The 18,988-nt window shown below is 36.9% G+C and overlaps 2 protein-coding genes across 2 annotated transcripts; both read left to right on the top strand.

Annotated features, from left to right (window-relative positions):
* Positions 1–8,307: 8,307 nt before the first annotated feature.
* LOC107262191 (uncharacterized protein Mb2253c-like) lies at positions 8,308–8,811 on the top strand. Its single transcript, XM_015726481.1, has one exon. The coding sequence runs from the start codon at positions 8,308–8,310 to the stop codon at positions 8,809–8,811; it is 504 nt and encodes a 167-aa protein (XP_015581967.1).
* An 8,966-nt stretch (positions 8,812–17,777) lies between these two features.
* LOC125370338 lies at positions 17,778–18,351 on the top strand. The gene is made up of 2 exons (XM_048375371.1): positions 17,778–17,871; positions 17,966–18,351. Exons 1-2 carry the CDS (start codon positions 17,778–17,780, stop codon positions 18,349–18,351), a joined length of 480 nt encoding a protein of 159 aa, XP_048231328.1.
* Positions 18,352–18,988: the final 637 nt, after the last annotated feature.

The raw sequence follows: 18,988 nt of genomic DNA, 5'->3' as shown, positions 1-18,988 counted from the left end.
AGAAATTTGTCATTGTTAATAAATCAAAATCAAGCTTATCAAGACTCGGCTTGTTAGTTTTCTAATTGTCTCATTTATAAACTCGTGAGTTTATTTATGAATTAATTCATTACTGAAATTATCAATAGTAATATAAAAGAAGTAAGATATATTGTTTATAATATAATTATATATATATTTTCTATTTAGATATTTTGATGAATGTGGTAAAAAAATGGGCTCTCTTCGGACGAGAAAAGTGGCGGGGTGGAAATATCACAAAACAAGTAGGAATCTTCACTTTTAAGGTAAGGTCTTTGTCTAAGTGATTCTTTCTTTGAATGGAATAGCCGACCTGGGATTCTCAAACCTCAATCCTCCCGTCCTTTTCCTATTCGGCTTCTGGCTTCAGCCTCAGATTTGTGCTGGATTTGCTACAGTGATTCGGGCGGTTGGTGACCTCGATAAAGTAATTTCCAAACCGAATAGAAAGAAATAAAATAAGGATTGATGGGGACCGGGAATATCCGTCAAGCAACTTCTATGCTGCACTTTTTCAATCAATACGATGTCGGAGAAGGTCGTATTGTAGAATCGTTGAACTGACCAAACGTTGTTCTTGATCTCGATTTGCCTTGATCACCTGAAGAGATTTTTAGGCAGAATTGGCAAAATTATTACCGTGAGGGCATTAAATATTTAGTACTAATCAATTTAATAAAGGTAATTAATTAAATCACTAATAAAGCAACAAAGTGTAAAATTTAAATTAAAATAAATATAATGAGTTCAAAATAATAAGTTAAGTTGAAATAAGTTTGAATTTGACTCGAGTTTATTAATATTGAATTCGAAATTCAACTTCTTGTAAAAAAAATAATAAATCAAGCTTACATTTATTCAGATTTGACTAAACTCGATTCCTTTACAATCCTATTTTAGTCTTACTGAATAGAATTTTTTTTTCAGCTATGAGATATAATTCAACTAGCCAAACACATTATTAGTGGGTTGCAAATTGGATAGCTTTTGAGTCATTGTTTAAAATCCGAGAGCAACTTGAACTACCTTTCCAATTAAAATTAGGGAACTAATCAACTTTGTCAAAAAAATGGTGTTCTAATTAATTACATGGGAGAAACATTGGGAGGTACCACTAGACAAAAATATGGATTCAAATTTTACAATCACCCCAACCCACCATTGGATTTTGTGTAAGAATTCCATCCCCTGGTGCCCAAAGCCAATTTTATTACCTCTTATATACTAATACATCCCTGTGATTACTTTCATCATGGTTTGACAATAAAAACTTGAAAAGTTTAGAGGAACAAGAAAAAGCAATTAGACAAGTAACATAACCAAACCACTTTAGGGAAGAGAGTCTTTTCTTTTCTGAAATGCATATTTAGGGTAATATTGCATCTGTGGTACCCACATATTACAACATATTTCAAAATAGTAATTAAATCTTATTTCATCTTTTTTTACTTTTCAGTGCCTAAACATTAGCTTTGTTTCAAGTGAAGAGCATCAACAAATCCCCAACTTACCTTTGTTGATGTGGCAACAACAAAGAGAACATTCATAGGATATATTTCAGGTCAGCTACCAAAATTACATTATAACTTAACATCAGTTTGCTATTATCTATTTAAATCTGAACTTTGGAGGTTTTTTTGAAAAAAATAGCTGTTTTTTTCTTCGTTTGTTCTTGACTATAAAATATATTTTTCTCTTAACATTCTGACAAGATTGTTAAGCAATTTCAATTGGCTATACTAGGGTTGCAACATAGTTGTTTAAATAATTAATTCAGAAAAAAACAGAGTTAGCAGATGCTTTGTTGACTAATCAAATGATCCCAAATGTTACATCATAATATCCAAATAATACTCAAAAATCAAACTCTCCTTCATAACAGCCTCCAAAATCACCACCGCCGTCACCAATAGAACTACCATAAGCACTTCTCAAACTCTGCAAATTCAAAATAACCATCAAAATCACCTTAACAAAAATCCCAAAAAATCCCACTCCTCCGTATACCTACCACCACCATAAATTGAACCCATCTAACCTGATCCAAGCAAAAATTCTAGAAAATAAAAATTATTAGAGTAATACAATTTGTTGTTTGCAATTCTTCCTCCTGATCTTTACAGTATATACGGACAGACTAATAAAAGAAAAACCATGATTTCTTGCAACTCTCCCTTTTCTCTTTTCTTTCTAACCATTCATTTCTGTCATCTTTTTGAACCCACAATCTGAAACACCTACCCACTGCCACCACGAGCGACGTCTTTCTTCATGATCTTTTAGTGGGTCGTTTTTTTGGTGTATCAACCGAGTCAACAATAACTCGCCCAGTTGTCCTTGTTGACTCACAATAAAACGAACTTCAACTTGTTCATGGCATAATTCAGTGGCAGAGGAGTTATCATAGCCGTTTTTGAGAGACAGAATGCGGAAGAAAGAAAGAGAAAAATCAACATTTATATTGATTGAATGATTTTCCGCTGAAAGAGAGATTTCTTATTTATATATATATATATATATATATGTTATGGAAGGAAGATTTAGTGTTTTAGGTCAATCTTCTTTTTGGAAAACAAACGGAGATTTCATTAACCAAGAGAAGATTACAAACAATGGTTGCCTCGTTAAAAAATCTTAGCAAGAAAAAATCCAATGAAAAAAACCTTATTAAGAAAAAGAGCACGACTAAAAAAACACAACAATCTCCTAATCATGAGAGTGGAAATCCGCTAAAATAAGATTATGAAGCCACGCAGGGCTCTCGTCCTCAAGCCAAACATTAAACACACCTGAGATTCTACCAGCCTTAGCAAGTTCATGGGCGATAGAGTTTGACCTCCTACTACTAGCAACGAATTTATGTACCTGAACCATAGATGTAAGTAACAAGATATCATGTACAATATTACCCGATTCAGCTAGCCACAAACCTAATCTAATTCGAGCAATTGCATTGCCAACATCGGACTCCACTTCAAGTCCTCTAATACCACAATCAGACGCCAATTGCAAGCCTCCATGAACCACCAATAGCTCGCCCATCTCAGCCGAAGAACAATAAGAGCTAGACGTAATAACTGCCACTATACAACACCCAAGATCATCTCGAATAATAATTCCAATACCAATCGTACCTGTTGCCATCCAGAAAAGAGGCATTTGTATTCATCTTAAAGACACCACTTTGAGGTTGCTGCCATCGGATCAAAGGTACCGAAAGAGCGCAGGATGGAAGAGTGGAAAGTGTAGCAGCTTGGTATTCTTTCATAAGATTACAACTCCAAGAATAAATCGAGATAGGTAGACCTAAAGGCTTGTCACGCAAAATACCACACTGATAATTGCATCCGGCTAAAACACAAAATCCAAAATATTATCGATGCTGAAAAGCTCACTGATCCTAACTAACCCAGTACTAGAAGAAACTCCTTACCAAACTACAGCAACACACCATTCTCAAACCAAGTGTTTGTGATCAACCCTGATTTCAGCGAAAAGGAGATCACGAACTCTTTCATAAACTTTCTCGAAACCGAACTAGAAGCCAAACCAGGTAGCCCATAAAGTACCTTCACCAAGCTAGGGGCACCACTATCTGTGGTGTTCCAATATTTAAAATGGAAAGGAAAGCTTAAGTTCCAATCGTCGAAAGAAAGTCCTAAGCCTGAAAATGGTCAGTATTGTGAGTATTACCAGGCTTTCGGGCATGTGATGGATCAATGCAACCGTCTCAAGCATGAGATTCAAGCATTAATCGACTCTGGAGAATGAAAGGTTGAGCAACTTTCTCGGTTTGAGTGTGAAGACTTGTTAGGGCAGTCCTCGAGCAAATATGACTTTAAAGTCCAATATTTAAGGCCAACCTCGGCTGATATTTGAATTAAGAATATTGTGCCAAGTGGTTGGAGATTAGATGATGACGCTTGTGAGTCTTAACTCCTAGAGGTCTGAAAAGAAGGGGAAAGGAAGTCGGTTATGGCTATCGACATCTGGTATAACTTTGAGGATGAGAATAAAGTTCAAGACACCAAGGCTAATAAAATCTAGGCTAGCAGTGATTCTGAAACTGAGCAAATGGGTAAGGGTAAAGAAAGGCACAACAGGGTGGTGCCTTACCGCAGGCGAACGTGACTGGGGTACAAGAGCTGAAATAAGAGAAGCAAGCACCTAAAGACGGGGATGCCGTGTTGTTAGAATGGTGGAGGAAGGAGAAAAAGACAGTTGATGTCTGGAAACTGCTGATGCATTCATCGGACTACAGGAAGGCTCTGATCGAGGGCTTATCTCATGTAAGTGTTTAGCACAATACCTACCCCTGAAGAGATTATCAAAACAGTAACTGACAAGACCACCAGGATGATCACCTTCTTGGATGAGGACCTACCACTTGAGAGAAGAGACCACAACAAGGCCCTTTACATAGCAGTCGAAGTAAAAGAAAAGAGAACCCTATGTATGACGGTTAATAACAGGTCAGCTATCATTATGTGTCCTTCTCGCGTACTCTCTAAATTGAGGATGACTGTGAAGGACCTAAAACCATCAAACATGGTCATAAGGGCCTATGACGAGATGAAAAGAGATGTAGAAGGGATTTTTTTCAGCACTGGTGAAGACGAGTCCTATTGAATCCTAGATGGAGTTCACATGCCTGGACACCCTAGTAACTGGTTCCACGCTCTAGGAGGAGTCTCTTCCATAATACATCAAAACGTAAATTTCCCTCAAGAAGGCGAGATTATTACCATCAATGCCGAAGGTGGTAAGGTCATCTCAACAATCTAGGAAGCTGTGAAAGAGGTGGATACCCCTACTGAATTCCAAGTGGTTGTTCTCTACAAGGACTACATGGATCCTAAAGTATCCAGCATGTTCAAGAAAATGAACTTCATGACTGGAATGGGGTTGAAAAAGAATCAGCAGGATGTTGCAGAGTTGCCAGAATTCAAAGGTCGAAAGACTCAGTGAGGTTGGAGATATTCTGAGGAAGAAGACGAGGGCAAACAAAAAGGTAAGACTCTAAAACACGTGTTCGTTTAGGAGTACAAGCCTACTCTAGGGAGCCCGAACCTATTAATGTAGCTAGGACTGAGGTACAAGGGTTCAAGATTCTCAAGAACCTAATTGTCGACAGGATGGTCGAGTTAAGTATCAAGAAAGTCCGAGAGAAGGTCACCATCAAGATAGAAGAGCTGAAGCTAGAAGAGCCTGCCGCTCAGCCGAAAAGGATAAGCCAAGAGGAACTAACTGGTCTTATTGAAAATAATATCATTGATGTATTCTACGACGATGTAATAACGTTCGAAATTTATGAGGACGATGTAATAACATCCGACATTTATGAGGATGATGTTTCTTTTCTTTGTAAGATCAATAATATGAATGATTTTGCTTACTTGTATGATGTTTTTCTTGATAGTAGTGTGCATTTTGATAATCATGACATGTTCATGTTTGACATTAATTTCATATAAATTAATTCATTTTATTTAGGCACATATGCAAATCCGTAGAACATTCTAATAGCTCATGATGTAACTCTTGAGGAGATGAGAGAATTTGAAAAAATAATAGAAAAAGGAAAAGTGGTATTTGCTTGGTCCTATAACGACATGCTAAGTCTAGATAGGAAAATAGTAGAGCACCATATCCCGACTCATTCGCATATCAAGCCGGTCAAACAGAAGATGAGAAGATTGAGGCTAGAATAGGCAAAGAAGATACGAGAGGAAGTTGTTAAGCAGGTTAAGGCCAGTTTCCTCGATGTGCTTGATTACCCTGAATGGTTGGCCAACATTATTCTAGTCCCGAGAAGGATGGTAAGGTTTCAATATGTGTGGATTATAGGGACTTGAACAAAGCATGGCCAAAAGATGACTTTCCTCTTCCCCACATAGATATGATAGTCGACAATGCTGCCTCGAATGCTATGTATTCCTTTATAGATGGGTTTTTTGGGTACAACCAAATTATGATGGCAGTAGTAGACAAGTTAAAGACGTCGGTTATCACCTAGTGGGGGACATATGATATGCTATTTACATAGCTACAATCTAAGGCAATGAACCTATCGATGCAGACTAGCACAAATGGTGAGTATCAAGGTTGTATTCTCAGTAAAGGGTGAACCTAGACCTACTGTAGCGTCTTATATTATCTAACCTAAAGAAATCAATTAAGTGTTATTCTATGATTAATTATGGACAAACAAGTAATTAAATTTCAAATTATCTGAAAGGATTTAGAAAAACTCTCGAAGGAAAAGCAAACCCTAGGGGACCTAAGTTAATCAGATTTTTGTGAAGATAGAGATTAAATTGATTATCAATTGCAATTACCCATGAAGGAAGTCTTAACTGAATTCGATCTTCTTCTCGAGATAACTAAATTCTTAAACCTAATAACCTAAAGTTGGAATCTCTTCCTAACGATCGATTATTCGATTAGCATTAAGGTTTAAACCGCCTCTATTAAGCTTTGTTAATTCTTAATCCGGCTAGTCAATTACCCTTATCTCTAAGTGATCATTAACCAGTTCTTGCTATTTAATTTTCTGATTACTAAACTAATTTCTCAATTACATAAAGCAATCTAAATTCTACAATTCACAACATCTCATGAATAAAGTGACTTCTCATTAATAATTAAAGCAAGAAGAATCAAGAATTGACAATCAAAATCTCATAACATTAAGATCAATCCACAAACATAGGAACCCCAATTGGGTTCAATAATTTAGCTACTCATACTAATAAGCATCACAAAATAAGGAATAAAATCATAAAAGTGAATTAAAGGTATGTACACCCTTCTTCAATAAGTTGGATGAGAAAACCCTAATTTTCCAATTCAGAATAACAAACCCTAATTTGTCTCTTGAATGCTCCCAAATCTTTCCTTGATCTTCAAATTGATGTTGAAACAAGTGTAATCATTCCTTCAATTGATGAAATTAATCTCCCAAAGTCGAAAATTGAGGTCTCGAAACAAATGATTTGAGTTTGTATAGTGCAAATCCGGTCAGAAAATCGAACCGTAATTCACTAAATCATTTTTACCTATATAGTCCCTTTAGCACGGCCGTGGTCAAGCTTGTGCTGGTCAGCATGGGTGGAGTCCAGGCCGTGCTGAACCTGTGCATTTAGTTCTGCTGACCTCTTCCAAGCCGTGCCCTAGCCGGTACTGAGCCACCACGGGCTGTGGTGGAGGCTGTGGTGGCTACGGAAACCGTGCCAAAATGGCACTTCTGGGGACAGCTTCTTGACAATTCAGCACGGCCGGAGTCCAGGCCGTGCTCAACCTCGAAATGCTAGTCCTTGCTCAATTTGATGGATTCTGGTCCGTAATTGCACGTATTTCCCTCGATTATTGATAATGTCCTTCGACAATGACCTGAAACGTGAAAGGAAACAAAAGACAGGTGGTTCTAGCATAAAACGAGATAATTATGCATAAGAATGTAAGCAATTGGGCATGTAAATATGTGTAATATGATGTCTATCAACACACTACTATAAGGTTATGCCTTTTGGACTAAAGAACGCAGGGGAAACTTATCAGAGAGCAACCACTACCTTGTTTCACGACATGATGCACAAGGAGGTAGAGATATAAATTGATGACATGATGGTAAAGTCTGAAACAAGGAAAGGATACTTTCAGGCTCTTGATAAGTTATTTGGCCGAGTGGAGATGTATAATCTAAGAGTCAACCTAAAGAAAAGCGTGTTCAGAGTTACATTAGGGAAGTTGTTAAGGCATATAGTGAGTCAGCGGGGTATTAAGACCGATCTAGACAAGGTCAAAGCCATTTAAGAGATTCCAGCACCAAAGACAGAGAAAGAAGTTAGAGGTTTCCTAATACGCTTGCAATACATCAGCAAGTTCATTTTAAAGCTCATAATAGTCTATGACTCTATCATTAAGCTTTTAAGAAAACATCAGTCTGTTGTGTGGGATGAACATTGTCAAAAAGCCACCAGTACTCCAAGTGCCGAAAGATGGCAAGTCGCTAAATCTTTGTTTGGCTTTAAAGGAGGAAGCTATGGGGGCGATGATAGCTCACTATAGACCTAATGATGTAGAGCATGCGGTCTATTACCTCAGTAAGAAGTTGATGCCTTACGAGTCAACGTACAACCTTATGGAAAAGACATGCCTAGCCATTATATGGGCTATAAAAAAGTTGAGGCACTATTTTCAATCTTATAAGGTGCAAAAGATTTCAAAAATAGACCCTCTATAGTATTTATTTGAGACTTCATCTCTCACAAGAAAGCTGGTTAGATGGTGCTCCTAACAGAATTTAACATTGAGTACATCACAAAGAAGGTAGTCAAGGGTAGAGCTATAACTGAGTTTCTAGCCCAGACCGCGATCGAAAGAGACGACCCTTGGGATTTGAAATATCCTTATAAGAATCTGGGGGCAATTGAGATGCAGGAATGGAAGATGTACTTCGATGGAGCTATGAACGCAAGAGCTATAGGCTTAGGAATAGTTATGATCACGCTAGAAGGGAAAATGCTGCCAATGGCCAAGAGATTAGACTTTAAAGTGACTAATAATATGATGGAGTATGAAGCATGTTTATTTGGATTAGAAGCAGTTGTGGTAGCAGGAGCTAAGAATTTGATGGTCTATAGAGATTCCATGCTGGTAATTCAAGAAGCACTCGAGGAATGGAAAGTAAAAGAAGAGAGGTTGAAGCCGTATGTCAACTATCTTAGAATTTTAGTGTGGAATTTCTCCAAGTGTTCCTTTGTACACTTGCCTTGGGATGAGAATTAGATGGCAGATGCACTAGCTTCTTTTTCATCTATGTGGGTCAATCCCTTGCAGCTTTCAATGAAGCCTTAGGTGATCGTGAAATCAGGTGCGTTTTGTTATCAAGAGGATCAAACAATGCAAGTTCAGATGGGACCAAAAGAGAAGCCATGGTTCTATGATCTAAAGAAGTTTGTAGAAAGCAGGGAATCTCCAGAAGAAGCGACAATCAAGGAAAGATACGAGCTGCGGATTCAAGCCAGGAACTACATCAGCCACAAGGGAGTCCCATATAGGAGTATGGTATCAAGTGTACAACTCCGATGTGTGACTAGAGCAAAAGTTCAAGTGATGATGGAGGAAATGCATAAACGAGTATGCGGGCCTCATATGAGTGGCATAATGTTAACCAAGAAGATCATTCGGCAAGGTCATTACTGGTTAATAATGGAGTAGGATTACATAGCGCTAGTGAGGAAATATCGAGAATGCCAGCTGTACAGTGACCTGAGTCACCTGCCTCTAATGCAACTACACAACTTGACTTCTCCTTGAGCTTTTGGAGCTTGGGGGATTAACATCATTGGAGAAATAAAGCCTCATTTAAATGGTCATGGGTTCATAGTCCTAACAATCGATTACTTCTCAAAATGGGTCGAAGCCTAGTCATTCACCACCGTGGGGGCAAGAGAGATGGACAGATTCATAGAAAGGAATCTAATCTGTAGATACAAGATCCCACATCACGTCGTAATGGATAACGGGGTACAATTCATGGGTAAGACAGCGGGCCTGCTAGCGAAATACAAAATCAAGCATCATAGATCTTCTTCGCATAGACCTCAAGCGAATGGAGCGATAGAAGCAGCCAACAAGAGTTTGAAGAAAATACTTTCAAAGATCGTATGGAATCATAAGGACTGGTTATTTTGATTAGCCTTTGCACTTTGGGGATATCGAACAACTGAGTTGTATCAAAAAAGCATAGCCAGGGTGTCACAACCGAATTTATTTATTTATTTTTAATTAATAATTAATATTCATTCGCATGTCATTAAACATGTCATTTGCATCATGATTATGTATGGCCTATTTTATTATATTATATGGTAGATAAATAAATTATTTAGTTACATATTGATTTAATTGAAAAGTAATGATTTTGGACTAAATTGGAGAGTTAGAAAGAAAGAGGATTAAATTATCAAATTACCTATTTTTACACCAATTCACCACCTCTTCATTTCTTCATTTCTACACAAGCATTTCCTATTTCCTCTTCTTCTTTGTCTCTCTTATTCTTCTCTTTTTCTTCTTCAAACCTTGATTTCCTAATCAAACTCTACAAACTTTTAGTAACTGAGAATCTAATTCTTCTTTTAAGTTTGAAAGATTTGGGCTTTCTTAATCAAGGGAAACAAAGGTTCATCCAAAGGCAAGGAAGTGGTAAGAGAAAAAGAATAGGATTACTTTGTTATCCTATAAATTTTGGTAAGTATTTAATAGACTAAACTTTGTGTATATTGAATAGGAACTGTTGTTTGATTACTTGATAATTTCTTGGTTGACTGAGTTGATATTGGTTATGTTTTTGGCTTGTTGTAAAGTGAATTGATTGTGATGTGTTGTGATTAAGGATTGATGACTCTTGCATGGATATTGTGTGATCGGGAAAGCTGAGCCGGGCGAATAGCTACCCGAGTATGTGAGATGGCAAGACTGAGTCGGGCGGATAGTCTTGTCAAGTGGTTACTGAAATTTGAAAATATGAGAAAATGTGAGGATGAGTCATCTGATCCTAATTTGATAGAAATAATGTGGCATTGAATTATTTGACTTGGTTGAGTTTGAGATTATTTGCATTATATGAGATAAAATTATTTATTTATGAGAATAATTGAAATGGTTGATTTTGTGATTGTTAGTTAAATGTTGGTATAATTTTCTGTATTTGATAAAGACTTGATAATTCTAGCCTAATATACTATAATTTAGTAAATTAAATGCTTTTTGAGTCTAGCTCATTCCTTAGCAATTCTTTTCAAGTTAGTGCAGTTGTAGATAGCCTTAGCTATGCATTGCTCTCTTTGCATCAGTCAATATTATCAGGTGGGCCAGAGGAGTTATCTTAAGCATTGGAGCATTTTGGATACTTGTGTGAATTAAAATAATGTATAAATATTTCTTATGTATATTAAGTATGTTATGCCATTTAAATTGTATGAATATATATTGTAATTAAGTAATAAATTATGTTTATAAAGTTAATTATATATATTGCTATACAATTGGATGTTTGAGTTTGAGTGCTACACAGGGCATTCAATAAAAAGGTAAAGCCATAAAAGATCAGAGTTGGTGATTTAGTATTGAAGCATACAAGGCCTATTGCACTTAATCTGGGAGGAAAGTTCAGAAGAACTGGGAAGGCCCGTACTTGGTAAAGAAAATCTTGTCCAAAGGTGCTGCTAAGATCAGAAACCTGGAGTAGAACGAGTTCGCTGAGCTAATCAACATAGATCATCTCAAAAAATACTATGTATAAAGATGTATAAGGAATAATATAAAAGAATAGCTTGCTGATCAGAAAACCTAAAAAGGCTGGTCATGCAAAAATCAGGGTAAAAGAGAGAAAATAATCAGCTAAAAAATTTGAAAAGGCTGACTGATGCCAAGAGTTATATCATGAGAAATTAAAATGTACTCATATGGGCTTTTACTAAATGAATAGAATTGGTATTATAATCAAACATATGTATGTCAATTTACTATTTTATACACTAATTGAAAGAACAATAAGACTAAAAATTCTAAGAAAAATAAACGAGATCTAAAAAGAAGCATAATTTTTATTTCTCTTCGCATTTACATCTGCATCCTTAGATAGAGCAGCTAGTTCTAGAGTCCTTTTGAATCGGATAAAGCCAGGGGAAGTTTATATCTAAAACTTCTCCCCATAGCCAAATCTGTAAAAACAAGAAATAAAAAGAAGGCAAAAAGAAGAAAAAGAAAATAAAAAAGCTAAGTTGAAAATTCGAAAGGGTGGCTTATGCAAAATAGAGTCTGCTAAGTTAAAAATTTGAAAGGGCGGCTTAGGCAAAATTAAGGCAAGAAAAATAAAAGAAAGGAGATTTGGTTGTATGGCCTCCCGGTGCGGTTTCTAACCCGTTTTGGCAGTTTTCTGAGTGGTTACTTGATTTTCAGTATGCACAAGCTCATACAAATGTAGAAATAACAAGAAATGAGCAAAATGGGAGCAATTCGAAAACCACATTTTTTATATTTTTAAAAATAAAAGTCTATAAAAGGTCTCAAGTTTTACAAACGGATAGAAGAAAAGTGTAAACAAAGCAAAATCAGATGTCGGAGTTCCCTCCCGAACTATCCATCTTATCGTCTGATTTAGCATCCATCCCTTGGGACACAAGGCCGATAGCTGAAGGATCAGCGTGTTGATCCGATATTGTTGAGCATCAAGTTGGTGCTGTTGGTCGTCCAGTTGCCATTACAATCCCTTGTGGTCCTTCTATTGAAAATCCAAAAGGAGAATTAGTTAGCACATTTCATGCATACATTTTACATTTTACATTTCATAATTTATAATTTATTTTGGTTCTTACCCATCAATCCTCGCCAAGGACGAAGAACTGTCTCCTCGCAGCCCCGACCAATCGATGTACATAATCAAACTAATCTCTTTGAACCTGTATTTGTATATATGTCACTAACCCTTTCAAGAAAACCAAGAGTTGATAACATAGAAGGAAAGAACAAGCTTACATGGGTGCAAGTGCTCAGAATGAACTCCAAAGGAAAATACTAATCCATGGCGAGTCAATGCTCCATCACACTAAGTGGGCTCCAGTATGAAACCATTGGGTTAGGGGGGAACAAAACAATCCCCGGAACCACATCATACACGATTGTAGGAGGTGCCTCAAAAGTCATACCGGTAGATGAGCTTGCAACATGAGAAGGTTTGGAGCGTTGAGAGGATCGTCCTTTTATCGGCTCACGAGCAGTAGGAGGCTAGCGAATGAGCTGTAACTAAATGAATAAAAGAGTAGTATACAACAAAAGAAAGAGAAATCTAAGCTAATATAAGAAAATACATGAACAATGGCATCATCACCAAGAGGTAGAGTCCCCAATAGCTAAGGGATGAACGAGGTGTAGTTCGTCAGCCGGGATCAGATAGTAAGGTCTTCGAGCTCGTCATGCCCATTCAAGCACTCAACTAGCTCCTCCTCAGTGAGATCCGCTATCTAGAACATGGAAAGAGGAGTAGACAAAGGCACTTGGCGCCTGCTAGGACCTTACTCCCAGCCGTAAATCCTCTCGCTAAGATACCATGCCCGACAAGCAGGCCCTGCTAGTAGAATCCTCCTCTGCTCGAGGTCAACTGTGGAAAACATATAAGGCTCCTATTGGTTGTGCTCTCCTAACCAAGCACTCCAAATCTGCAAACTAGAAACGGTAAGTAATAGCATGAATATGACTAATGAGTCGTATTTACCATGTCCCAAGTCAGACTGTTGATCCACATGCAGTGCATGTGAGTCTATAACCACTCTAGTGTGACAGTCCTGATCGAGCCCCAACGGCTTAAGCAAGGAAAAGCCGGTGAAGTACAGATGGGCTGGAAACCTATCACAAAGATAATCTCCAAGGACCAAACCTACATAACAAGGAGTTAGTACGCATGATATCTATATAAAAGGAACTAAAGAAAAGAAATTAGAGCACAATTTATATAGATCACATGCCAAAAACCACAAATCCTATTGCTACCTCGGATGGTGACGTCCATCTGATGGTATAGATATGTACGAGCCGCAGAGCCTCAGTCATAAGAAGTGACCTAGTCCAGGTGCCACAGAGGCGCTAGATAATGAAAATTCAGCGAGTTCCCTGAGTCGCTAAACAAGGTTGTACCAAAGAGGTACACTAGAAAAGCTCAAGCCATTTGGTAAACTTTCTGAGCATTCCGAGGAACGAAGCCCCGGCAGTGAAGAGGGATGCATTAGTAAGCAATGCATCTTGCATTCTTAAACGTCAACAAGAACCCGAGTAAATCGGTGATGAAGCGCTCCCAGATATTGAGACGCTGATGGTGGATCGCATCATCGAAGGGCACAAGCATCCCAAAGAAATTGATGCCAGTAATAGCAGAAAATGAAAATGAGGAGAGAGAGTCAGCTCACCAACCAGACTGTGGAAGGTATGATTCATATTCATCCATCTCTCGAGCAAAGCATAGACTAAAGTGTGATCGACTCTCCAATAATTGAGGGAAGTGTGGCTACAAACCGATGAAAGCTGGTGTCTCCAATCCTGGCCTGAATAGAGCTAGGAAGCTCGTCAAACAACTCACACGCACCGTAGAGATTTATGGCGAACCAGATCGACACCATATCACCCTGTAAAGAATGTGTATTTAAACATCACATCTATATAAAAATACTCCAAAGAGCTAAGTATACATTTATTCAGTGTTATTTTTATAAAAATCCCTAAAAGCCCTTCGTTCAGCCTGTGCACAACCGATTTGCACTATGTAGAGCTGAATCGAATCTACATAGAGCCAATCAGCATTGCGTATACAAGCTAGGGTTCTGAGATTTTTCTTAATTTCTTGCAATGTTTCATGTATTTTGGGTAAATGACATGCATACCAAGTTTCTAAGTTGCAGAAAATGAAGTTTAAGCAAAAAAATTACCCCTTTGACAGCCCAAAAAGCGCAATGGGTACTCAATTTTGCTAGAAGAGGAATCTCTCTTCTTTTATAAGCCCAAGATCATTTTGATGAAAAATCATAGCAGAAAACTCCTAATTTGGTGTGACTGGGATGTGTCTAGTGAATCTAGAAGAAGAACTTACCATTTCGAAACTGATTTCGTGGAAAACGGTTAAGAATTGAGTGAGAAATTAAAAAAATAGCAAAAAGAGCTTTGGAGAGAAAAGTGAAGGAAATGGATGAGTTGAAGGAAGAATATGGATAAGCCTATATATATGTCCTAAGGAAGGGGCAAAAATGTCATTTAGATCCCCGACATGTCAACATCAAGTTTTAGTATAAAAAGATAGTACAAGTTCGCAGAAGACATATATAAGCCCTATTGGCACCTCGAGGGGGATTTTTTTGAGAAAATTACAAGTTTGGTCCTTAACCAAGCAAAATTACATTTTAGTCCATGGATGGGCCAAATGCCAGTATAGCTTCTCAAAGGCATAAAAAAAATCAAATTACACTTCAAGGTGGGAAATTTCAACCTAAGTACTCGAAAGTGAAACATTACGAAATTGACCTGAAAGGGTAAATTGTTTCCTACAATGGAAAATAACTAGAGGGAAGTCTTTATAATCACTAAATTAACGGGTGTAGCTCCCAATTCCATGGGCATAGATCTCAATTTGAACGAATGTAGCTCCACCAAAAAGTAGGCGAAGTCCTCGACCTAAGCAAGCGAAGTCCTTAGATCCCGAGTATTGCTAATTCAATGTGAAGGTCACGCCTGCTTGAGTTGAGGACATCGCCTACTTTAGGTTAAGAACATATAAGGCGTGGCTTCTACAGCTTATATATCTTTTTGTTGTATCCTTGATGTTTATGATTTGTCTCTATTTATTTAATGCATTTGCATTCTCATAAATTTTGAGAAATCGGAGGTAGCTGGGAGCACCCCTTTTCTATATCTAAATATCGAGAAAAAAATGAAAAATTATATGATGAAAGTTACTGCCTTCTCGGGTCTCAAGAGGTAAGGACATGCGAATCTGAGGCTAGGGTCGAGGTTAATCCAGCTGGAATTATCTTTTCTAAAATCAATTTGGACCTAATTGTCAAAAAAAATTAAGTTTGAGGGTCAAAATGATAGTTTTTACAAATTCAAGTCCTTGAACTTTTTCAAACTTCTACTATATAGAGCTAATCTGCTCTACATTGAGCCGATTGGGATTATTCCACTCCAACGTCATTTTTGGTGATAATTTCACGTCCAGATACAGATTCTAGAAGGTTTTCTTAATGATAATTATCCTTTTTATCGAAAATTATTTAAATTTTAAATATAAAATGAGATATTTATCGATATATTCCTAAAATCTATCGCTTTCTTTAGGGTTTCCTTCAAATTCCTACCTCTATAAATAGAAAGAGGTGATTAGAGTTTTTTAAAAAAAAAAAGAAGAAAAAGAGGAAGAATTGAAAATTGGCAGTAAGTGACATCGACATTTAAGAGACATTAGGAAAGAAAAAATAGAGAAAAAAGAAAGAAAAACATTGTCGAACTTAGTTGACATTATAAAATCCAAGCCACTCAAGAAAGAACAATTTTAGGAAACAAGCCACTGAAGAAAGATCATTTTTCGAAACAATTTCTAAATTGATAGAAGGTTTCTCTAAGCGAGATATAGCACTAGATTCCTACACAGTCTTTGACTCAACTGCATCCTCATTGCTTGAGACTCGCAGATCCGATATTCACGGTGACAACTTGAGGGTTCCTTCAATCATACATGCACCATCATCATAAAATTGATTCTTTCATTCCTTCTTTTGTTTTCTTTTATTGTTTTTCTTAAAAACATGATTATTGTTTTCATTTATGATCAGTATGGTTAAATTAGATTTTTTTATGAATATATTAATAGGATTTTAAATTTGATAATAAGAACTTAGGATTTTGAAACTCTGATATTTTTCCAATTAGGGTTTTAGATTTAAGTATGTTATAAGATTAATATTTAGATTTATTTTTCCATTATGATTAGGTAATTAAACTTGTTAAATATGTTATGATTTGCCTTTTATTAGTTTACAGTATTTAGGTTTTTTTTTGTAATTCAGAGTTTTGATTGTTTAATCGACTTATGTTGCTTTAATTCTAATGTTTTGTCTTTTTCTTTTATTCTAATCGATATTAATGTCAAAGCATGTGAATTTTGGCTATGGAGATGTGAAAATGTGTTGACGAACGACGAAAACCAGCCCAGAAAACCTTAGAGCCAATTAGTTGTTCAAGCGAGCCTTCCATTTTTTTTTTTGCAATTTATTATGTAATTTGGCTTCTGTATAGTTTTTAGGTCGTTTCTTTTTCACAATTGTAGTTGTAGGCAGATTGTAATAATTAGATTTTACTTTCTGCTTTATTTTATTTATTTTTTTATTGTATGTTAATTAAATAAATGATTATATGATTGATTAATTAAAATGGGCCACATAGACTTAGGTTCAAAAATTGATCCAACATGAATCTGGTAGTCTAATAGGCCAATCAACTTTAATTAGGCTTAAAACTGTAAAATCCACAAAGACTTAGCGGGCTTCGGTATGTTTAGTTAAGGCTTGAAATTGATTAGAATTAGGATCACACTGAATGGGCCAAAAGATTAGACTTTAAAGTGAACAATAACATAACGAAGTATGAAGCATGTTTATTTGGATTAGAAGCAGTAGTGGTAGCAGGGGCTAAGAATTTCATAGTCTAGGGAGATTCCATGCTAGTAATTCAACAGCACTCGAAGAACGGGAAGTAAAAGAAGAGAGGTTGAAGTCATGTGTCAACTATCTTAAAACTTTAGTATGGAACATCTCCAAGTGTTCCTTTGTACACTTGCCCCGGGATGAGAATCAGATGACAGATGCACTAGATACTTTGTCGTCTATGTGGATTAATCCCTTGCAGCTTTTGATGAAGCCTTTGATGATCGTGAAATCATATGCGCCTTGTTATTAAGGGGATCAGACAATGCAAGTTCAGATAGGACTAGAAGAGAAGCTATAGTTCTACGATATGGAGAAGTTTATAGAAAGCAGAGAATATCCAGAAGAAGCAAAAATCAAGGAAAGATACGCGTTGTGGATTCAAGCCAGGAACTACATCAGACATGAAGGAGTTCTGTATAGGAGAATGGTATCGGGTGTACAGCTCCGATGTGTGACTAAAGCAGAAGCTTAAGTGGTGATAGAGGATATGTACGAAGGATTATGCAGGCCTCATATAAACGACATAGTGTTAACAAGGAAGATCATGTGATAAGGTTAATACTGGTTAACAATGGAGAAAGATTGCATAGCTCTGGTAAGAAAATGCCATGAATGCCAATTGTACATTGACTTGAGTCACGTGCCTCCAACCGAGCTGCACAACTTAACATCTCCTTAGCCTTTTGCAGCTTGGGGGATTGACATCATCAAAGAAATAAAACCTTCTTTGAATGGTCATAGGTTCATAGTTATAACAATTAACTACTTCTCGAAATGGGTCAAAGCCGAGTCATTTACCACAATGGGGGCAAGGCAGATGGCCAGATTTATAGAAAGAAACTTGATCTGCAAATATGGGGTCCTATATCACGTCATGACGGATAATAGGGTACAGTTTATGGGTGAGATAGCGGACCTGCTAGCAGAATACAAGATCGAGTATCACAGCTCTTCTCTGTATAGACCTCAGGCGAATAGAGCGGTAGAAGCAGCCGACAAGAATGTAAAGAAAATACTTTCGAAGATAGTATGGAATCACAAGGACTGGTCATTTCGATTACCCTTTGCACTTTAGGAATATCGAACAACCGAGCGAACAAAGTCAAACTTAAAATTTCATCTCATAAGAGAAGAAGCATGTTTTTTGGTTGGTTTAAATATTTTGATCGAAGAAAGAAGTCTTTTTTATGTCTTTGAACACATTTCAAAATAATCTACTACGCCTCAGTGTAACCATGGAAAAAAGCACCGAGGATGAAGTTTGACCATATAATATATAATATAAACCAAAAGAAATGATTAATGTAACAAATCACTGCTCCTCTTCAAAATGCTGGAAGACCTCGAAAAATAAAAGGAGCTCATTGTGCGGGCCGACACTTATTTCGTATGTGATGCAACTACAATACTTGAGAGGTCTAGTCTAGGCAGATGCCATACTCTATGGTTTAAGGGATTGAAGTAGTTTTGCTAGTTGAGTTAGAGTTGAAGTCTTTAAGAGTTGTATTGGAGGCTAAAATACCGGAACACTAGTAGGTTGAGGAAAGATACCAACAATTAGCTTTGGTTGATGAGAAAAGGATGAGAGCCCTATACCACATATAGTTGTATCAGAAAAGGATAACCAGGGCATTCAATAAGAAAGTAAAGCCAGGAAATATCAGAGCAGGTGATCTAGTATTGAAGCATACAAGGCCTACTACATTTGACCC

Source organism: Ricinus communis, chromosome 6, assembly GCF_019578655.1.
Source record: "Ricinus communis isolate WT05 ecotype wild-type chromosome 6, ASM1957865v1, whole genome shotgun sequence".
Lineage (NCBI taxonomy): Eukaryota > Viridiplantae > Streptophyta > Magnoliopsida > Malpighiales > Euphorbiaceae > Ricinus > Ricinus communis.
This window is presented reverse-complemented; position numbering and strand designations above follow the sequence as displayed.

Bases quoted from the DNA above. Each gene is read 5' to 3' on its own strand.
- LOC107262191 (XM_015726481.1), top strand. From the start codon at position 8,308: ATGGTGCTCCTAACAGAATTTAACATTGAGTACATCACAAAGAAGGTA.
- LOC125370338 (XM_048375371.1), top strand. From the start codon at position 17,778: ATGCAGGCCTCATATAAACGACATAGTGTTAACAAGGAAGATCATGTG. The intron at 17,872-17,965 runs GTAAGAAAATGC...AGCCTTTTGCAG, and splicing joins AGAAAGATTGCATAGCTCTG to CTTGGGGGATTGACATCATC.